The 20,941-nt window shown below is 41.2% G+C and overlaps 1 protein-coding gene across 2 annotated transcripts in view; it reads left to right on the forward strand.

The window, feature by feature from the left end:
• Window positions 1–3,112: 3,112 nt before the first annotated feature.
• Window positions 3,113–20,941, forward strand: part of KCTD1 (potassium channel tetramerization domain containing 1) — a 125,313-nt gene continuing 107,484 nt past the window's right edge. Inside the window, exon 1 of one of the 2 annotated variants that reach the window (XM_044666480.1) lies at window positions 3,113–3,197. Coding sequence is in view for 1 of the 2 variants with exons in the window: in XM_044666472.1 (XP_044522407.1) it covers window positions 3,568–5,382 (1,815 nt within the window). In the remaining variant the exon portion in view is untranslated. Of the gene's footprint in view, window positions 3,198–3,567; window positions 5,383–20,941 lie in introns of those variants that run through there. The other variant, XM_044666472.1, reaches the window with a different exon arrangement.

Below are 20,941 nucleotides of genomic sequence, written 5' to 3' on the forward strand. Positions count from 1 at the left end.
GTATTTAGGAAGATGATTGTACCCGAAGATTTCTGAGTTTCCTTTAAAAATGCCTGGCTCTAAGAAAGTAATGTAGTTAGTAAAGCTAACCATTTCACTTTATGATATGGGGTAGAGCAAAAGTTTTCCAAAGGTGCTTGTAGTACATCCAATGTAATTGAGGGTCGTGCGAATTGTGTTTGGACAGCGCTTATTTAACCTTCCCCTCCTCCAAATTCGCTGAAGTAGTATTTGTGTGTGTGTGTGTGCGCGTATGCCTGTGTAGACCTGCCCTGAGGGTGGTTTTGTACTGAGAGCAAAAAAATATTTTCATTTCTGGAAGTAGGTTGACGTCAACTGGAAACTGTTTTTTGTTACTTTGTTTCCCGGAGCATCCAAACCGGCACATTGCCTCGGGCAAACTGCACAGAATTCAATGTAGCTCCTGATGGAGGGGGAGAAAAAGAAATGGGCAGCCAGTTCCCTGAGCAAGACCCAAGTGTTTCTTCTGTTCGGTACTTGCCCATTCCCTTGCACAAGTGTAGGGACACACCTCAAGACTCTTCGGCAAAGTTCTGTAGACAGCTTTTGTGGGTACTTTCGGCTTGTGTAGAACATAGCCACAATTAAAACTCATAACAGATGGATGAGACTCAATTTTCCATCCTGCTGTCCAAGTTCCCAGCCTAGGCAGGGCAAGACCTTTTGAACCATAGAGAGGTTGGGAGGGCAGAGAACTTGAGAGCATCCTTAGTCAATGAGGCGGGATATCCGGGGCTCCGGAAGGGTCCCTTCTATAGTGACTCCCAGAAATGGCTCAAGCTTCCCCAGTTTTTCCTTGTATATTGTGTGCGTGCGTGTGTGTGAGCGAGAGCGCGCAAAGTAGCCACGGACCGCCTTGGGCTCTGGGAAGCTAACACGCCTTTCTACATATTTCAAAGGGGCGGGGGTAGAGGGGGTGGATATAGAGCGAGTAAGGGGGGGCCCCGCAGTAGTGTTAAACAAGGCTAGCCTAGCCACCTTTCTTCCTTCACCTAAAGATCTGTGGGAGCTAACTACCAGCACTGCCTTCTAACCCTAGGGGCTCACTCACATCCCGCCTTCCGGGATGGCTCTCTCCAAATGCTTAGTGGGAGGGTAGTTCTTCTCACTAACCCCCGAAGACAATAGGGGCGGGGGAAGGGGCGGGGATGCAAGAAAAAGGACTTGCTTTAACTCGCTTACCACCTGGAAGGATTTTCCCTTCGCTCTGCCCCAGCCCATCAGGAAAAGAAGCAGCAAAACTCAGAATGAACGTTGTTTAGGTAGAGCAGCCAAAAAGTAAACTTTCCAGTATAGCAAACAATCAAATCGACACTGTGTGTGTACTTGTAACCTTTCAATGATGGATAAAATTATATAAAGTGTTCTATTGGGGGTGGGGAAGAGTGGTGTTGGGGAGTAGCTACAGAATTGAATGTAGGTCCTTGGTGAAATGACAGTTTGATAACGTCTCAAATCTTGGTTGATGTACAATAAACTTGAATGACTGGAATGATAAGAGACCTGGGCCAAACGGATCCTACAGCTTGAACCTGTTTTGTACCCAGTTTCCACCTCCTCTCTACTCTGGCGATAGCAATGAATCTTGGTGGAATAAAAGGACAATTTGTGTAATGGTACACGTGCCCATGGTCCCATAGAACACACCTGTTCTTCCACATCAACGAAGACCAAAGTTAAGGACTGGTGGCCACTTACTTTTAGGGAGTACCTGGCAAGAACTGCGGCGAGAGCTAGGGCGAAAGAGTCTCTGGCTTGTTGCCACTTGACCTCACCCTCTTACCCTAGGAGCCTAGGAGTGTAAGGGGTGTGGGTTTGGGTAGAAATGGTGCTATTTCCCAACTCAGTGGTTTTTTCCTGACAGTTCTCTAAGCCTGAAATGCTTTCTTAACTAGTCTTTCCCTCCGGGCTTTCTTGGCTTCCTTTAAGTTTCAGCTAAAAATCCCACCCTCTGCAAGAACCCCTCCCCTCCCCCACCTAGCTTTTAATGCTAAGGTCTTCCCATTAAGATGGCCACCAATTTATCCTGAACATAATTTATTTACATGTAGTTGTTTGCATGTTGCCTCTCCTAATTAGAATGTGAGCTTCTTCAAGGTAGGGGCTATATTTTGCCGTTCTTTGATATCTACAGCGCCTAGCAGAGTTAAGTGCTTAATAAAAGCTTGTTGACTTGACTCGATGAGTAATTCCCGGTTTGCGCGGGGTCTCGGGGAGCTTTTACTCTCAGGGATTTTTTAGCGCCCTAGTCAATTGCAGATAAGTACCAACCTTAAAGCCCTAGAGATTGCGAGGCGGAAGCTGTTTTCCCAGATCTCAGTTCACTTTCTCTGCGTTAGCCGAGGTGGGGATGAGGATGGGGATGTGGATGGAGATTGGGATGGCAACTGCTCCGAACTGGAGGAGCCACTTGCCCCGGGTAGAGTGTCAGCTTCTTTCTCACAGGAGGGAGGGATGGGAGAGTGAAGGAAGGGGGCCAGGCTGCCCGGAGGGGTCCTGGGGGTCTCTTACGCCCCCTTCCCCCCCTGCTGTGCGTGCACCTCTCCTCTTGCCCCTCCCTTTCTCTCTCTCTTTCTCCCTCCTTCCTCCGGCTGGACAGGAGCGGACTTGCCCCAGACCTGCGGGGAGCGCCCCGGGCCCTTCACTACAACTTAAAAGTGGCTGTCGGAGGAGTCCAAAGGGACTAGACTGAGGCTGGGCGTGTTTCGCTCCTTTGCTAGAGTCGGAAAGTGAGCTGGGAGCCGAGCGCTGGCCCCGGGCCCCCGCGCCTCGCCTCGCCTCGCCGCCAGCGAGTAGGTGGGGGAGAAGCCGCCGCCGCCAGCCCAGTCCCTCTCCCAAGTCTTGCCGGCTGCGCCCTGGCCGCAGGCGAGGAGGGGTGCGGGGCTCCTCTTCTCTCCCTCCTCCACCCTCCTCATTACCTACCTGCTCTACTCCGCTCCGGGCGGCCGGGAAAGCTCCTGGCAGACCCCGCGAGCCAGGCCGCCGCAGCTACAGCCGCCGCCCGCAGCAGCAGCCGCAGCCGCAGCCGCCGCCGCCGCCCCCCACCCCGAGCTCCCGGGGGGCGATGAGGGGGCGGGGGAAGGGGCGCCGCTCCTCGGGCATTACTTAGAGAAGTGAGGCCATCCCTCTCGCCCGTCCACCCTCTTGGGCCCGGACTGCCACTCTCCAGCCAGAGGGTAAGTTGGGCGTGTTTCTTTCCCCTACCAGCCTCCCCTTCCCCTCCCCCCAATTTTTTTCCCCTTGAAACTTTTCTTCTAGGTGTGTGTGTGTATGTGTATTGGGGGTTGGGAGGGGGAAATGTAAGGTCCCTTTACTCCTCTATACTCTCGGTCCGACGTATCCTCCCAACTTTACACCCTCCCTCCATCCTGCCTGCCTGCCTCTGCCCCGCCGCGGCGCGGCTGGTGCTGACAATTGGAGTACGGCCCCTTTAAGAGCCCGGCTTTGCCTCCCGGTAGCTGAAGGTCATTAAACACAAAAGCTCTCAGCGCTGCGGTCCAATATAGCGCATGCGCCCTGCCCGAGGACTGGCAGAGAGACGGCAATATGGCGAGAATGCCTGGCAGCGGGGACTGTAACACCAGCCCCAGCAGCAGCGCCAGCGCCAGCGCCGCCGCCGCCGCCGAGAACAATGGGGAGCGGGGCGAGGGCGAGCGCGGCGGCGGCGGAGGGGGTAGCAGCCGACCGAGCCACCCGCACTACTGCAGCGCGGGCGAGGAGGAGGAGGACGACGACGACGACGAGATCCAGGAGGTGCAGATAACGGGGGACGAGGAGGAGGAGGAGGAGGACGGAGGTGGGGGGCTGGAGGAGGAGGAGGAGGAAGAGGAGGAGGAAGAGGAGATGGGTCTGGACTGGGACGAGCCCCTGGAGCCCGAATACTCCGCCGGGGAGGAGCTGGAGCCGGAGCCGGTCCATATGATCCATATGGACCAGAGTACGGAGCTGGACCCTGAGTCGGAACCGCTGCTGCTGCCGCCCCGCAGCGGGCCGGCCGAGGACCCGGAGCTGGACTCGGACCTGCTGCAGCGCCCCGAGCGGGCCCGCCTCAGCGAGAACACTCGCTTGGCCACCCGCTATGCGGTGCGCATCTTCCGGGAGTACCTGAGCGAGAAGTCGCAGAGCCCGGACTTCGAGACCATGGACAAGGGGGCGCTGTGCCGGGTGCTGCGCTCCTTCTACGCCGAGGCCCGCTCCAAGAGCGGGCAGCTCTACAGTAAGTCGTCGCTCATCAGCATCCGCAGCTCCCTGAACCGCTACCTCAATGAGCCCCCCTACTGCCGCACCCTGGACCTCACCAAGGATCCCGAGCTGCGCAGCGCCAACCTGACCCTGGCCGCGGTGATCCGCAAGCTGGAGGAACAGGGCGCGGGGCCGGTGGTCCAGAAGCAAGCCATCACCCGGGCTGACCTGCGCAAGCTGTACACCTCCAGTGTCTTCAGTACCAACACCCCCTTCGGGTTGCTCAACAAGGTCTGGTTCGAGACGTGCATGTACTTCTGCACCCGGGGCCGGGAGAACCAGCGGGAGCTGGAGGAGGACTCTTTTGGGCTGGCCATGGACGAGGACGGCCGCAAGTTCGTCTACTTCAAGTCCCTGGGGCCCTATCACAAGTCCCGCTCATCGTCCTGGAGCAAGAAGCGGGCGGAGAGCAGCGACGAGGAGAATCTGCCCCGCATGTACGAGACGGGCACGGAGTTCTGTCCCTATGCCAGTTTTGTCAAGTACCTGTCCAAGCGCAACCCACTCTGCAAGGCTTTCTTCCAGAGGCCCCGGGACCATTGCAACGAGGGCGATGTGACCTGGTATGAGAACAAAGCCATCGGCAAGAACTTACTTGGCACCAGGATGCAGATGCTCTCCAAGGCAGCCAAGCTGTCCAAAACGTATACCAACCACTGCATCGGCGCCGTCTCCATCGCCACCCTCAACAGCATCGCGGGCATAGGCACCAAGCTGGGACCCCCCGCCCCACAGGGCTGCTACGCCGAAGCTCTGAACGGGGGAGCTCGCCACCACCCCCACCACCACCCCCACACCCCCCACCATCACCACCGCCCCCAGCCGCCTTCGCTGGGGAACACTTACATTCTTCCCAAAGAGAGCCAGGTGGTGGCCGACGTGAAAGCGGAGGCTGCACCCAAGCGGGCCCTGTACGAAGCTGTGTTTGGGCCGGGTGAAGTCTGTGGTCCCTCTTCCCCCAAAAGACTGTGCATCCGTCCCTCGGAGCCCGTAGACGCAGCGGCGGTGGTGGTGGTTTCAGTGAAACACGACCCCTTGCCTCTTCTTCCCGAAGTCAATGGGCACCGAAGCACCAATTCTCCCACAGTAGTTTCACCTGCTATTGTTTCCCCCACCCAGGTAACCAAAACCAAACTCTATGCATGTAATGTTTTTCTGGTGCCACTTCGGGACTAACTTTTTGTGCTAAGGCAGGTTTGTGCTTTGGGGCCATTTTTTAAAAAATAGAAAGTGAAGTGCGTTGAATCGTTTCAAGTGCTGTTTCAAGTTTGGCTTTCTTGGAGATTGAAGGGAAGATTACTTTTAAACCGGTGATGTGAGAGGCAGGCAAATCACTGCTGAGCAGTAGCTTTTTAAAACTTCTCTGTGCCAAGAACAATAGGATTAGTTGAACTACTGCAGCCTCTAAAGAGTTATGTAAAGCCATTTAAGTTAGAGAAGTTTTGTGTGTCTATGGTGTATGGGCATGATGTGTAAATGAACCGTTTAAAAAAAAATACTTCTGGTAAATAGAATGACCGTAAAAAATTATATATAGCCTTGATACCTTTTGAAGTTAGGAGAAAAAGTATTCATCATTATAAATTATTAAAACTCCAATCACAGTTCCTGGAGGCTTTTGTTTTTGTTTTGGTAAGAAAGCATTTAGCTTCAGGAATACATTTACATTGTTACCTAGACTATGGTGCTACAATATATTGCAACATCTAATTCTGATCCCTAAGTGGCATCAAAAAGAAAATAAAGCTTGGTTTGTAGTTAGAGTAAATTAAACTCAACTTGTTTAAGTTATTATTCAAGTGAAGAACTGACTGCAGTTACAAGCTAATTAACAAATATTTATTATGTGCCTACAGTTGTAGAGCACTGTGCCAGGCACTATGAAGATTATAAAGAGAAGTTGGGAAAACAAGATATAAACACCCACATATGTGCATACATTTTTATATATAGGTGATCACATACAAAACCTAGTGGAAGCAGCCCTTAATAGGGAATTGAGAGACTTGGGTGCCAGTCCTGGTCCTGTCACTAATTTGCAGTCTAAACTCAGACAAGTCACTTAACCTGGGGGAAGCTTAATTTATTCAACTGTAAAGTGATGAAGCTGGACTAAATGATTTCCAGGGCCTCTGCCAGAACTTGAGTTCTTTGACTCAGTGATAAATGGGCTGGGAACAGAGTAGATTGTAAGTGCTATAGGAATGCAAGGGAGAAAGAGATCATTGATAGTCAAAGAAGGAAGACTTCCTGTCTCTTTTCTCCAGGTGGGGTGGGGAGAAAACAAATAAACCTGGAGTACTTTATGTTTGCTTTCTAGATTTTGCCACCGCTCTTGAATTTGGGGAAAGTTGTCTTTTCAAAAATGTAATGGAATTTAGAATTACTGCCCTCCCCCCCCCCCACTATTGGAGAAACATTTCAGAATTTTTGCCCACTTATCATTGAGAAAAAATAGGAATTTCAACTGTAACTTAGGCCACTTATGAACAGATGTAAGGTACCTCTGGTGCTCTTTCCAAAGTGGAAATTCCAGTTCTGGACAAACTGACCCTTTCAAAGAGTTTACCAGCTAATCAGCAAGCCTCAAGGCCAAATGAGAAAGGGGGCTGTGAATGGTAATATAAACATGGAGGTTCTCTAAAATACACATGACCCGTAGGCTGTGTGTATCTTTGTGTTTTTAGTGTGGATGGTTCATTTGTGATATTATTAAGAAGAATGGGGAAATCTTTTTAAGTACTTTAGTTTGTTCTCTTAAAAAAAAAAGACATAATAAGCCTTTTGTCTCATGGTAAAACAGTAACTTATTTTAAATACAGTAGTTTAGAATGCTAACTGAACAGATGGAAGTGTGAAGTTTAAGCATGTTTACTAAAAGGTCTGCTTACTTGGGACATTAGTGGTCCAACAAGATAGCTTTCTGTCTTGCTTTCTTAATATCCCTTGGGGGTCATGTCAGACTAGGAAGTAGCATTTTGTTTCACTAGACATGCATGTGTTCTTTCTCTCTGAGTTTTTTCCTCATTTATTTATTAACCTGTTAATACCTGGATCTATGAAATTGTGTACTAACTCTTACACTTTCTCTTGAAGATTTTAAGATAACTCCAATGTTAAGTTTAAGGCTCCAGTAGTGATTATGGATTTTTGTGTCCATATGATCATTCTCTTCAAAAATGATCAATACAGATGAAACCCATTGAAGTGTTGTTTGTTTTTTAAGTGCCACACCATTTAAACATGAAACCCAAGTTTTCATTCATGTTAGAATCACATTCTTCCACATCCTTTTTTCTTTCCATTTTTAAGCAAAATTAAAAACTTGAAAGGAAACCTTTTAAAAGCGTAACTCCTATGGGACTCTGTATTAAGCCTAAGCATCATAAATATGGAATGGATTTTTTTTTAGTTTAAATGGAAAGCTGATATTAAACTTTTTCCCTTCTGTATTTATTAAAACGGCTATAACGATTGAGGTCTTGGGCATTTCCTGGGGATTAATGGCCGGCTGGGGTTAATGGCCCGAGGCGTTGCCTTAGGCCATCAACTCTTCCAGCTAGTCATTAATCCCCAGGAAATGCCCTGTACCTCGAACCTCAATCGTTATTACTTAATTATAAACATAGGCTTTCTAGCCTTATTACTGGCTAGACCCCATCAAGCGGTGTGACACCAAATTCCACTGTTGACCAGATTTCTTGATAACTTAGAGGTCACAGACTGATACTTTTATTGTCCTCCAACTTTGCAAGCTACTTTAAAAAACCAAGTTATTTTAACTGCCTAAACTCTGCTGTTAAATGTAGATGCCCATTTTGTCCCTCTTCCGGGACGTTGTACTTACAGAAAGTTTTATGAGTTGAAGAAATGAAAATATTCTATTGAGGATTAATGGGAGCATGTAATTTCAATTTTTACTCATTTAAAGTATGAATTTAAAGGATGGAGAGAGACCTCATTGATTTTTTGATAACAGCTTCACTCAGAGACATCCTAACACTTTTTAACTCTACTGGATTGTTATGGTGTCAGCCCAAGAAAAAAGTGGTTTCACTGTTTGTTTTGTCACAGTATTTGTGATTTTGGATCATCCAGGCATTTCTCCAGCTTTACAGCCCTAGGAAGGAAATCCTGTACAGTGCATCTGAAAAGATTTAGCACCATACCCCCATCACATCTTCACTGTAGCTCCTATTTGCACTGAAATATAGCACTTTCTATGCCACTGACAGGAGTAGTTCTGTATATATAGGCTGAAGATAGAGGCATGTGATTTTACAGGCTCATCTTTCATGTCACTGGGAGATGGGATAATAGTAAATGTCTGTTCTAGCTGTCCTAGTTAAATAACTGTTCCAGTTTTATATACTATTTATCTAGTACTAAACAAAGGTCCACAGATAGACCTATGAAAATGGACTTGGAAAATATTCGTTGCAGAAATTTTTCAGCTTCACTTGTTTTAACTCTGATTCTTTTATTTCCAGGCAAATACCTTTTAGGTATCCCATTAGCTTAAAACCTAACCAAGACTAAAAACTGTATTCACTGAAGCACAGTCAGTTGTTTGTATTTCACTGTCAGGACTGTGTCCCATGGCAGGAGCTCCAAAGATCTCTAGCTGAAAACAGGGCCAGCATCCTGATTTGGAGCACATGATTCTTCTTTGCCTTCAATCTTTGAAGAGAAGCCATATGCAGACAGAATTAGGGAACTAGCTCTGGCTTTGGGTTTTGTGGTAGGAAGTACAAGGATCACTTAATCCACTACAGAAACAAAATATGAAGTTGATGATGGGTTGAAATAATTAATAAAATCCAGTTTAAAACAATTTTTATTAAAAAAGTCCTTTTTTCTTCGTGGACATGTAAATGATACTTCAAGATATAAAAAACGTGTATTTAATGGACTTGCTAATTAATACCAAATATATTTTAATGCTCTTTGAAGCTTCTAAGGTTAATGAATTTGTTTAAAACAAATTTATTTTTTAAAAATAGTTTTAATATTACTTTGTGATATTTATAGAAGCATTTTCTCCAAAGAAATTTTTCTTCTTTTATGAAAGCTGGAGCCAGACAATTTTTATACCCAAAATCACTCTAATTAATCAGTTTGCCATTAACTACTACGAAGGGAGTGATCCTCTGCCTCATTTGGCACATGTTGTATTTTGGTCTAAGTGAACATATAAATTAGATCAGAATAAAGAAAAAGAGAGGCATTGTGGCAGAGTGGAGAAAGAGTCCTGGCTGGACTTGGAGTCAGAGGACCCAGATTCAAAACCTGCCTCTCACTTAAATTAAGTTACTTAACTTCTCTGCTCGGTTTTCTCAAAGAGAGGATTGGACTAAATGCCCTCTAACATTTAAATCCTATCAGCTTTCAATTCTATGACATAAATATGTCATCATCATTGGTCTACTCATTTTACTACATTTTGTATTAATCCCTAAAAGAAGTCCATATTTTAACTTTTTGTATGAACAATTTCATAATTATTGAATGATTACAGTTATTTTGAATAGGAGGGGTTTTTTCTGCATGTATCTGAATCCTTATAACCCCAAAAGAGAAATCTTATGATCTCTGCTATTTTTCCTATGTACTATTTAGATGATAAGTAAGAATTGTTATCCCATTTCATCTCTATTTAACTCTGATTCTTTTATTTCCAGACAAATACCTAAGTTACAGCATAATAACTTAGATTATGAGTCCCCTAGTCAAAAAATCTTAATTACAAAATATGCTTCCAACAAAGAGAAACCCATTCTTAACTGCAGTTATGGGGACTATTTGGATTTTCATCTGTGGTCCATTAGCATTCAAAACTTTTTCTTTAGTTACAAAGTGAAAAACTTTATTGAAGCTTAAACTTTAGGATTTTAAGTACTCTATTTTAAAAGAGGGCTCCATATAGATATTTATACTTGAATAGTAGGCACTAAGATAAAAAGTCCAAGTGTTCTATGATTTACCCTATGTTATTCATTAGTACTTTTATTTCACTATATTTATATTCCCAGATTCATCATAGATCTGCATTATATTAGTCAAAATTTGCCTTTTAAAATTTCTTTGGGCAAAGTTTAATAAGAAATGGAGAAGGAATATGAATTGATCTGAAACAGAAGGCTAACTTTGAATCTCTAATCAAGTAGGGGAGTTCTTCAGGACTTGGAAAAGTTACAGGGCCAAATCTCCTCCTCCTGCCCACCCTTCCTCTCCCAAGAAAGTGATATTTTTTTTTAATTGCAAGTGTACTTCAGTACTTTTTACATGAACCTCAGAGCTGAAACACAAAAATGTTTTAAGTTATAGCATCTTTTGTTTGTTTCTGCTTCTAAGATGAGATGGGAAAAGCATTACCCACTGTTCTTTGAAAGAAACATCAGAACAACTGTGATCATTATGACAATGAGCTTCCTTATATTACCTATGTTCTAGAAATAAGTAAATGGTTAAATCCTTTGAAATACTTCACAAGAGTCAGGCCTGTGGGCTGTAATTACATTGAATATGGGGTTGTATTATCGATGCCTGTAGCTATAAACTTGATAACAGACCAAGCTACACCCTCTATTATGTTATGAGGCAGATCCTAATTAGACCCATTTTAGGTTCAGTTATTGTCAAAGGCCTTCTGTTCATTGCTTTGTTTCCAGTTAGACTTTTTTCCTCCCAGCTCATACTTTTAAAAGCAGATGTAGCTTTTTCTTTCTCCCAAAATGCACACATTTATATTTGACAGCAAACCTTCATGTGTCAGTTAGTTTTTATTTATATCATGTAAATTTAAGTCTTTAGTGAAAGAAAAATTTATAAATAGAAGTTATCTTATAACATTGGGCGACAAGAGTATTTGAACTTTAGTTGAAGGCCTTATTACAGATTATTTCAGGCATTCGCATACTGTTAGACACAAAACATACTTTTTGCTGAAACTTCTCACATTTTCAACACAAATGTTAACTTTCTTTTTTACAGGAGACCTTTTTTATTTAGGATATAGCTGTAGTATTTCTGACATTTGCAGGTTCCTCTTTCATCAGTGCCATTTCCCCCAAATCAATGAACAAGCAATTAAACACCTACTTTGGTGTCTTCATTTTTTTGTTTTTTTTTTCCTCAGTTGTAGTTGGGAGTATAAAGCCAATTTGGAAGGTGAATAATGGAAGTTGGGCAGAGAAATTGAGTGTATTTTACTTCTCAATAGACAAGTTTAAGAAGTGCCTCAGCCAGCTCAAAATATTTTCATGAAGACTTACCAGAGAAAGATTCATATAGGTTAGCATCTATTCTTTTAAATGCAAATAATGATTAAGAAGGTCAGGACTCAATCATAACAGTGTAAATTACTTAAATAACCTATTATGATTTTCTATCAGAAGTAATTTAAGCTTGTTTTTAGTAGATTATCCATTTGTATTCCCAATGCCTGGCATAGAGTAGATGTTTAATAAATGTGTGTTGATGGGATTTTAGTTTCTATTGAGGTTTTGATAAACAGTAAAAAAATTTTAATAAGAAGGTCTAAGATGGATTGAAGAACTTTAGACTATATGTGATCACTGGTTATCTGGGGAGCAAGGGAGAGGAGGAAAGTAAAGAGTTACAAACTGTATTTGTCATTGCCTGTACTCTTCCTCATCCAACTTGTCTCTTCCTTTATCATCATTGTGGTATAATACAGAATTTCCTTATTTATGGGACTCAGAGAATGTATGCTTTAAAATTCTGTTTGTTTGGCAAAATTTATTTCCATTCAGTTTTATTAATTAGACTAATAAAAGGGAATTTGGGGGAATTTTTTTTCATAAATTTGTGACAGTTCTATAAATTGAATTTGCTATAGATTTCTTCTATAATGATATTTTGAAAAGTAATTTTAGGATATGGCTTGGGGAAAAGATGGTCTGAAAACTTATGATTGTTTTTATGTTAAATGCTAAGAAATCAAATAATAATTCCATATATTTTTATAGGGTTTCATATACATTTTCTTCCCTGATCTTCATGACAGCCACATGAAGTAGATAGAACAAATTGCTAATACCTTCTTTTACCCAATCAGAGAAGTGGCAATTTGTTCTTGGTCTTGTAATAAGGAATCAGTACCAAAAATGCATGTCTTCTGATCCTGTTGTGCCTTTTTCAATATCCACTTCTTTGCAATGCTAGATTAAATACAGACAAGTATCAATCCACTGTAGGCTGTACTTCTTAAATGAAACACATTTTGAAATTTATATTAGTTGATATTTTTAAACTATCAGATTAACTACTTTCTAAATTGATGACTAATGGGGGAAGAGTTCAGAAGTCACAACTTTAGCTTCTCTTTCTGCCATTAAGGGGTACATATTATCTCTCACAGAGAATATAAGGATTACATGATGTATTGCTTTCAAAGGTCTTGGAATACTTTGAATGAGAGTATGAAGTATAAAATGATATACCTAGTACATCATCATTATTTATGTTTGCTGAGTACCTTTGCTGCATGAAGTGACTAAAAAAAATGCAGTGTTCCTACAAAGGAGCTGTTTTGATAAACTAAAGACATGACTGGCTTTTTTTTTTTGCCTCCTTTTATATATAAACCCCAGTGCTTAGTACAGTACCAGTCTGGTCAGGTTCTAAGACAGAAGATAAGGGTTTTAAAAGTAAATGAATACATACTTCTTCTCTTGACATTAACATAGTCATTTATTGAAATGTGAAAAAAACCCACCATTTTAGAAAAGCAATAAAAATATGCATAGGACCAAAAGAATAAATGATGTTATTTTTTATAGCTTGTTCAAATTTTGATTCATATAATAGTTTAAGCAGCTAGTTAGTCTCCATGGTCATTTCTGGATCCAGGAGTATATTTTTACTTTATGTCACAAGACACATCACAGGTTTGGGTTTTATGTAGAAATATGCTAATGTCCTAATCCTATCACTGACAATTTTTCTTCTTAGAAATGTCTTGGCCAAACTCCATACACAAAGTCCCTTCAGCTCCTACTTGATCTCCTTTCTCCTATCTATTATGATATTGTGGCTAAGGCATGTCTTAGATTCCCTTCAAATGAAATCTGACAGTTTTGTAGTAGATTACATCTGATGCATATTGCTAATAATACTTGCTGTAGTAATTTCTTTTACTTCCTCTTCTCTCTCTCTCTCTCTCTTTCTCTCTCTCTCTCTCTCTCTCTCTCTCTCTCTCTCTCTCTCTCTCTTCATTTTTTATACTCTTACCTTCTATCTTAGAATCCATGCTTAGTTTCGATTCCAAAACAGAAGAGTGGCAAGGACTAGGCATTTGGGGTTAAATGACTTGCCCAGGGTCACACAGCTAGGAAGTGTCTTAAGGTCAAATTTGAACTCAGAACCTCCTGTCTTCAGGCCTGGCTCTTTATCTACTGAACCACCTAGTTGCTCCATTCCTCTTGCTTCCTTTCTATGCTCCTCTTCTTACATACAATACCTGTGCTAAGTGGGATTCTTTGAGCCAAACCCCATTATCTGCTTTCACTGCTTTTTGTCTGGAGTAGAATATTGATGATGAGCCCCAGCGAGAGTAATAGTCATTGACAATGCAATGCAAGGTAGGTTTTGATTACCAGTAGAAATACTACTTTCCTTTCTCCATTTTACTTGGTTTTCTCTCTTCATACCTCAGAGACTTAGAAATCATGCCCTGACAGCAGATAGCCAGAAGCAGCTGCTATTTTTGCAAAGCTATTATTTTATAGTTTTGTTGTTATTAAACTGAATTTGCAAGCCAGTCAGCCAGCTAGCATTTATTAAGTGCCTACTGTGTGTACTGGGTACTGTTCTAAGCACTGAGAATATAAAGAATGGCAGAAAAACAGCCCCTGCTCTCAAGGAGCAAACAATTTAATGGTAGAGACAACATGCAAATAGCTAGGTAGAAAAAATATATATCAACAAGATAGATTGTGGGGTAGTCTCAGAGGGAAAGTACTAAGATTAAGGAGGAATGAGAAAAGCTTTTTGCAGTAGGTGGGACTTAGAGTGAGCTGAAAGGAAGCCAAGGAAGTTAGGAAGTAGAGTTATAGAGGGAGAGAGATCCAGCCATGCAGGACAGTTAGTGAAAATGCTCCAGAGGAGGCCACTGTCACTCTATTATAGAGTATTTGGAAGAGAGTAAGGTATAAGAAGACTGGAAAAGCAGAAGGGGCCAGGTTATAGAAGGTTTTTAAGGCCAGGTTTTATATTTAATCCTGGAAGTAATTGTGAGGTGCTGGAATTTGTTGAGTAGGGGGTAGTGATATGGTCGGATCATTTTTAGGAGCATTAAATAGAAGATGAATTGGAGTGGGACAAGACTCAAGACCAATCAGAAAGTTATAACAATGGGCTTGAGATAATGAGGGCTTGTTACATGTTTGTGGAACTGTCAGAGGAGAAAAGGGGGAATATATGAGAAATATTATGAAGGCAGAAACAACGGAACTTGACAACTGATTGAATCTAGAAGGTGAGACCGAGGAGTTGAGAATAATACCTAGTTTAAGAGCCTGGTTGACTAGGAGAAAAGGCGAGTTTAGTTTTGAACATATAGAATTTAAGATGTCATTGGGATGGGGCAGTTGGGTGACTCGGTGGATAAAGAGCCAGACCTAGAAATGGGGGAACCTGGGTTCAGATTTGTCTACTGATGCTTCCTAGCTATGCGCCTGGGCAAGTCATTTAACCCCAATTGCCTAGCCTTTACCATTCTTCTGCCTTGGAACCAATACTTAGTATTGATTGCAAGACAGAAGGTAAGGATTTAAAAAAAAAAAAAAAAGATGTCTATGGGGCATCCAGTTCCCGACATCTAACAGGCAATTGGAGATACTACACTGGAGGTTGGGAAAGAGGTTAGGACTGGACAGAAATAGCTGAATCACCATATAGATATGATCATTGAATCCTGGGAGCTGATGAGATCATCAAACAAAAAAGTACAGAGGGAGAAGAGAGCCCAGAACACAGTCTTAGGTGACTGCTGTGGTTAGCCACTGTAACATGAATGAAAATCTAGAAAGGAAGCAGAAAGTATATGGAGGAGAGGTAGATGGAGAACCATGAGAGAGCATTGTTATGAAAGCTTAGAGAGAAGAGAGGATCAAGAAGAGAGTGATTGTGTCAAAAGCTGCAGAGAAATTAAGAAAGATGAGGGTTGAGAAAACACCATTAGATTTGGCCACTGAGAGATCATTAGTAATGTTGGAGAGAACAATTTAAGTTGAATAATGAGATCAGAAGCCAGACTGAAGAGGTAAGAAGAGATTGAAAAGCACATATTGTAGATAGCCTTTCCAAGGAGTTTAACCACAATGGAGAAGAAAGTTAGAGGGTGATAGCCAAGGAAGATAAAATGAATCAAGTGACTTGGGCTCATTTGTAAGCAATGAAGAAGCAGCCAGTAGAAAGGAGGGATTAGTGAGAGTAGGAATGTTGGAGGGGACATTCTGCTGGAGAAGATAGGATAGATTAGAATTATTTGTGCTTGTAAAGAGGTTTATTTTGGCAAGCCCACTTCTTAATGTCAAACAAGTAAAGGACTAGTTGGCCCCAGAAGGCATCTGAGTGATGTAAGATGAGGAAAAAGAGAGCAAAAGGAACTCTCTGTGAATGACCCCAATTATTTTCAGTAAAGAATGAGTCAAGGTTCTTAGCTGAAAAGGTATGGGGAGGGAAAGACTTGAGAGGTTTGAGGTAACATGAAAGGTTTAGAAAAGCTACTGTGGTGAATGGGACAGTGATTGATTAGGGAAATATAAAGATTGCCTTGTTTTAGTAAGGTCCCAGTTGAAATTATATAACCGAGGCAGCTGGGTAGGGCAGTGGATAGAGTGGCAGGCCTGGAGATAGGAAGACCTGGGGTTAAATCTAGCCTCAGACATTTCCTAGCTCTGTGACCATGGGCAAGTCACTTAACCACAATTGCTTAGCCTTTAACTGTTCTGCCTTAGAACTGATACCTAGTATTGATTCTAAAACTGATGGTAAAAATTTTCTTTTTTTTTTTTTTTTTAAAGAAAGAAACTATATAACAGACTTGAAGTGGACCCCATCAGAGTGGTTTCATGATTTTCATCAACTTTATTCAGCAATACATGAGTGACAATGAAGGGAGTAATCCAAGGTTGGGTTGGATGGACAAGAGGCAAGGGACCAGAGAAAATGGAGCAGTGTATAGTTGAATGGATTCTCCAGAGAGTCAAGTTGGGGAAGGGAAAGGAGGGCAGAAGTGATGGTCTGGAAAAGAACTGAGGGATAGAGGGCTTGAAGATCACGATATAGACAAAGAACAGGAGTTGTAAGACAGAGCCAGGGGTGCAATGATTACAGATCATGGAAGATAAAGGAATTTTACAGAGTTCACAGGCATGGACATAGAACACTTTTAGGTGATGGCAAGCCCAAGGATCTGACCATCTATTTTTGTGTACAGCTGTGGTAGGGTGGAGGAGTAAGCATTGGGAAATGAGTAAATTGAGGAATTGGGAAGTTGGGAGATTTGACAGAGTGTAAGTATGTATGCTGAAAATTCCTTAGTATGAGGGCAAGTATTGATTATAGGAATAAATGTTGCACTTAAGGCCCCTGAAATTTCTTTGTAACTGGCAGTTTTCATAAAACCACAGACTTGAATTATACCTATGGGTCCCTTGTTTCATATCCTAATGCTGTGATTCTGTTTTAATAAGTTTGGTTATCATAGAAGTAAATTTAAGTAGTCATGAATATACATCTACAAATCTATACATATTATTTGTTTGTTTGTTTGTTTAAACCCTTACCTTCCATCTTGGAATCAATACTATGTATTGGTTCCAAGGCAGAAGAGTGGTAAGGGCTAGGCAATGGGGGTTCAGTGACTTGCCCAGGGTCACACAGCTAGGAAGTGTCAGAGGCCAGATTTGAACCTAAAACCTCCTCTCTCTAGGCCTGGCTCTCAATCCACTGAGCTACCCAATCACCCCCTATACATTGTTATTTAAATGAACTGGAAGCTAATGCTTATAGACTCATAGGATTTTAGAGGTGGGAGGAACCTTGTGAATATTCTACACTAGTAGTGTAGACTCAAGTAGGAACAGATCTTTGCCAGCTATTTATTCACTTAGAAAATGACAGATTCACATTATCTATGTTGTATTGTATTTTTATTTATTTTGTTAAACATTTGTCAATTCGATTTTAATTTGTGTCGGGTCCACTTGGAGTTTTTCCAGTAGTAAGTTTGACACCTCCTTTCTACATCAACCTGCTATCTTTTTCAGATGAGGAAACTGAATTAGAGAGAGGTTACCTAATTTGTCCAAGGTCATATAAGAAGCAAAAGATAGGGTCAGCATTCAAAGACAGGTGCTTTGACTTTAGATTCAGTGCCCTTTCTGCCACACCTCAATTAGTAGACTAACCTTTTATATAGACTCCAAAATCAAAGGAGTTGGGTATAACCTCATTGGTTTATTAATGGCATGTAAAGAAGTGTTCTTACGTATTTACCAAATAATTCTTGGGTCATATAACTGATTTATATGCTAAAATGATGATTTATTATTACCTACAATTGAGCTTATTTCTGCTAATTTCAGAGTTTGGCAACAGAGTATATCTACTTTAAGGTTATTTTATGGAGCTTTAGAATAATAAATTTTAATCCAAGTGATCTTTGGTTACAAGCATAGTTTTCTCTTTTATAATGTTCTTCACCAAAACTTTTATCTTGTTTACTAAAAAGCAGGTTTGAATGTGATTTTTTTTTAGAATCTTAAACACAGGTTGGTACCCTGCCTCCCTTTTAAAAAAAAAAAAACAACTTATAAAATACATGATTCTTTTGGAGTGGATTGAGGAAGACCAATAAAAGTTGTTAAAGGAGAATGAGAAGGCTAAACATGTTAACTTATATATCTTCCCTTTTTACTAATATGCATTCCATAAACACAGCCAAGAGTAGTCCTAGAGCTGCCAGTTTCACTCAATTCAGGAACATGCTGCAACTTGCTGCCATTTTTACTAAGGGAAGTAAAGTTCCAGAAGGGTTTTTGATGTTTTATAAAAATTAACATTAAAACAATGACCCACATTATGATATGATCCCATCCCTATTTCACTACAGTATGTTAAAAAATTCTGCAAAACAACAGAAACATTTACTTAGCTATTTATTTACTTTATTTACTTATGATGGCACTCCAAAGGCATCTTATATCTAGATAGGAATGATACTTCTAAATAAGAATAAAGACAATAGTCAAAAGAGAATGAAGTATTTTTCAGTTAGGTTTCTTAGAGTTTAGAAGTGAGGAGAGAGCTCATGAGCAAGTCAAATATTAACTGGGAAATCTAAAGAGAAAGAGAAAGATCAAGAAAGAAAAGGAAGCGAGACAGGTAGGTAGCTCAGTGGATGTCTTGGGCTCACATCTGGCCTGTTAGCCTTCACAGGTCACTTAACCCCAGTTGCCTAGCCCTTACTACTCTTCTGCCTTGGAACCAATACACCGTATTGATTCTAAAATGGAAGGTATCTTTTAAGTTATTGTTTTGGAAACCTGAACAAAACTTATGAACTTTATGTTAGGTTTTTACTTCTATCTGTAAGGGCTCTATAGATGTATTGGAAATTAACAGAGATTTTAGAGCTAGAAAGAATCTTAAAGATGCACTCCTGAGTACAACAGGGAACAGATTAAAATGGAAATTGAAAATATTTAACAAAATAAATAAAGTACCAGAAAAAAATAGATAATGTGTAAAGGGAATTTGAAAAGTTCTAGAAAATTTAATATTACAAATGCCTGGATTTTACATCTTGTTAAGTTTCCTTTGAAATAAAAATGCAAAAGACTAAGTTTGTTGGAGGGGGTTTTTGTCTTTGTACTATACCCTTCTTCCTCCCAAACCCCAGAAGCTAGCTTATTATCTTTCACTTGGTAAGGTCTTAAAAATGGTTGAATTTAATTGAAGGTCTTTGGGATGCCTTTAAAATACCTGAATTTTGGATATATAGTAGTCTACATATAATGAAAAATCTTCATACTTCATTATAAACTGCTATATTCCAATCTCTTATGGGACAGTCAAAATTCACTCAATATTCAGGCTACTTTAGATTCACCGGTACCACATAAAATTTAATCTCATGTTCTCAAGCAGCAGCTGAAGAAATATAAAACCAATACAATAACTAGTATTTTACATTTTTTGAAGGTCTTATCCATAGTATATTTTTTAGACTTAACTTATAGAGCAATTGTGATGAAAATGCTTTATAAGTCTTAAATCACTATGTAAATGTGAGTTGTTTCTATTGTTACAGACCCAACCTAATTTCTTTGAGGTTTTGAGTGTGTGGCACAGATTTTGAAAGGTTGAGTTTGAAGCTTATTGCTGTCATGTGACCAGGCAGAAACCAATTCCGTGCTTCAGTTTTATCATCTATAAAGTAAAGAGGTGATGGCTATGATGGCTACAGTGCCTTACAGTTCTGAAGCTATGATTTATGACTCAGTGAGGGACAAACTTTTGAAAGAGGGGGCCAAAGGAAAAGAAATGCTCATCTGTCAGTCTGTTTCTAAGTTTCATTGTATTGTATCCTACTCATTGTATTTGTCAGATTAGGAATAATATTGCACTCAGGAACATTTCAGGGGGCCGAATCTGGCCCTTGGGCTGTAGTTTGCCCATCACTGGTCTATGTCACAGGTATTAGGCTAAAGAACAAAGCAGAGTATAACAATGAGGGTTTAGTTTTAGGTTCCACCTATATGAAATTGGAAACTAAATGAATCCCCAAAATGTGATCAGCTTTGGAAATGTCAGGATATTAAAGAAAAGCAATAGGCTGTCAATCCTTTTCCATGTTCAAATTTATCTAAGCCATTCTAATTGCAAAAAGTAATTCATGTTGCTCTTAGGTGGCCTTTGGATTAGTTTTGGCCTATTTTCTTAGCAATAAAAAACTATCAATTTCAACAAAGGGGGAATCAATCAGTTAATTAGTATGCATTTATTAAATGCTTACCATGTGCCAGGCATTGTGCTAAATGGTAGGGATACCAAGGCAGAAGTGAAACAGCCCCCAAGGAGCTGACAGTCTAATGAGTAGCTTACTGAATGGACATAGCCCAGTACTACCCATGATTCTGACTAGCCAGGGCACATCAGTGGGACCTTGTATATAGTTTCATACCAGTTCTCTGCATTTTGCAGCATAGAACTTTGTTCCCATTTATTTCAACACATTTCTCACACAGCAAGTACTTAATTAAAAAAAAAAATCCAAACAATTCTTATGCAAAGTTACAGCTAGTAAAATAACTAATAAAATATGACTGTAAAGCATTTTACAAATAGAAAATGCTTAATAATAATGTGGAGCTTTATAGGGCAGGAATTTAAATTTTGGCATGGGATGACAGGGCTGCCCTGTAGGAGGCTTTAGCTTGTTCTGTTGCTGTTGGCACTGAGTACCTGCCCGCCCAGAATGGTGGAATGAAACGGATTAAAATCATGTTGATTTCTCCTTACTATACGTACTTTTTAAATTTCAAGAAAGTCTTTGGGAAAAGGCAGCTCCAGACATACAGGTCCTTTAGTGGAGATAGAAGACAGAATATTGGGGAACAAAAATGTAATTTGATAAAGGAAAGAC

The sequence above is a fragment of the Gracilinanus agilis genome, chromosome 1 (genome assembly GCF_016433145.1).
Source record: "Gracilinanus agilis isolate LMUSP501 chromosome 1, AgileGrace, whole genome shotgun sequence".
NCBI lineage: Eukaryota > Metazoa > Chordata > Mammalia > Didelphimorphia > Didelphidae > Gracilinanus > Gracilinanus agilis.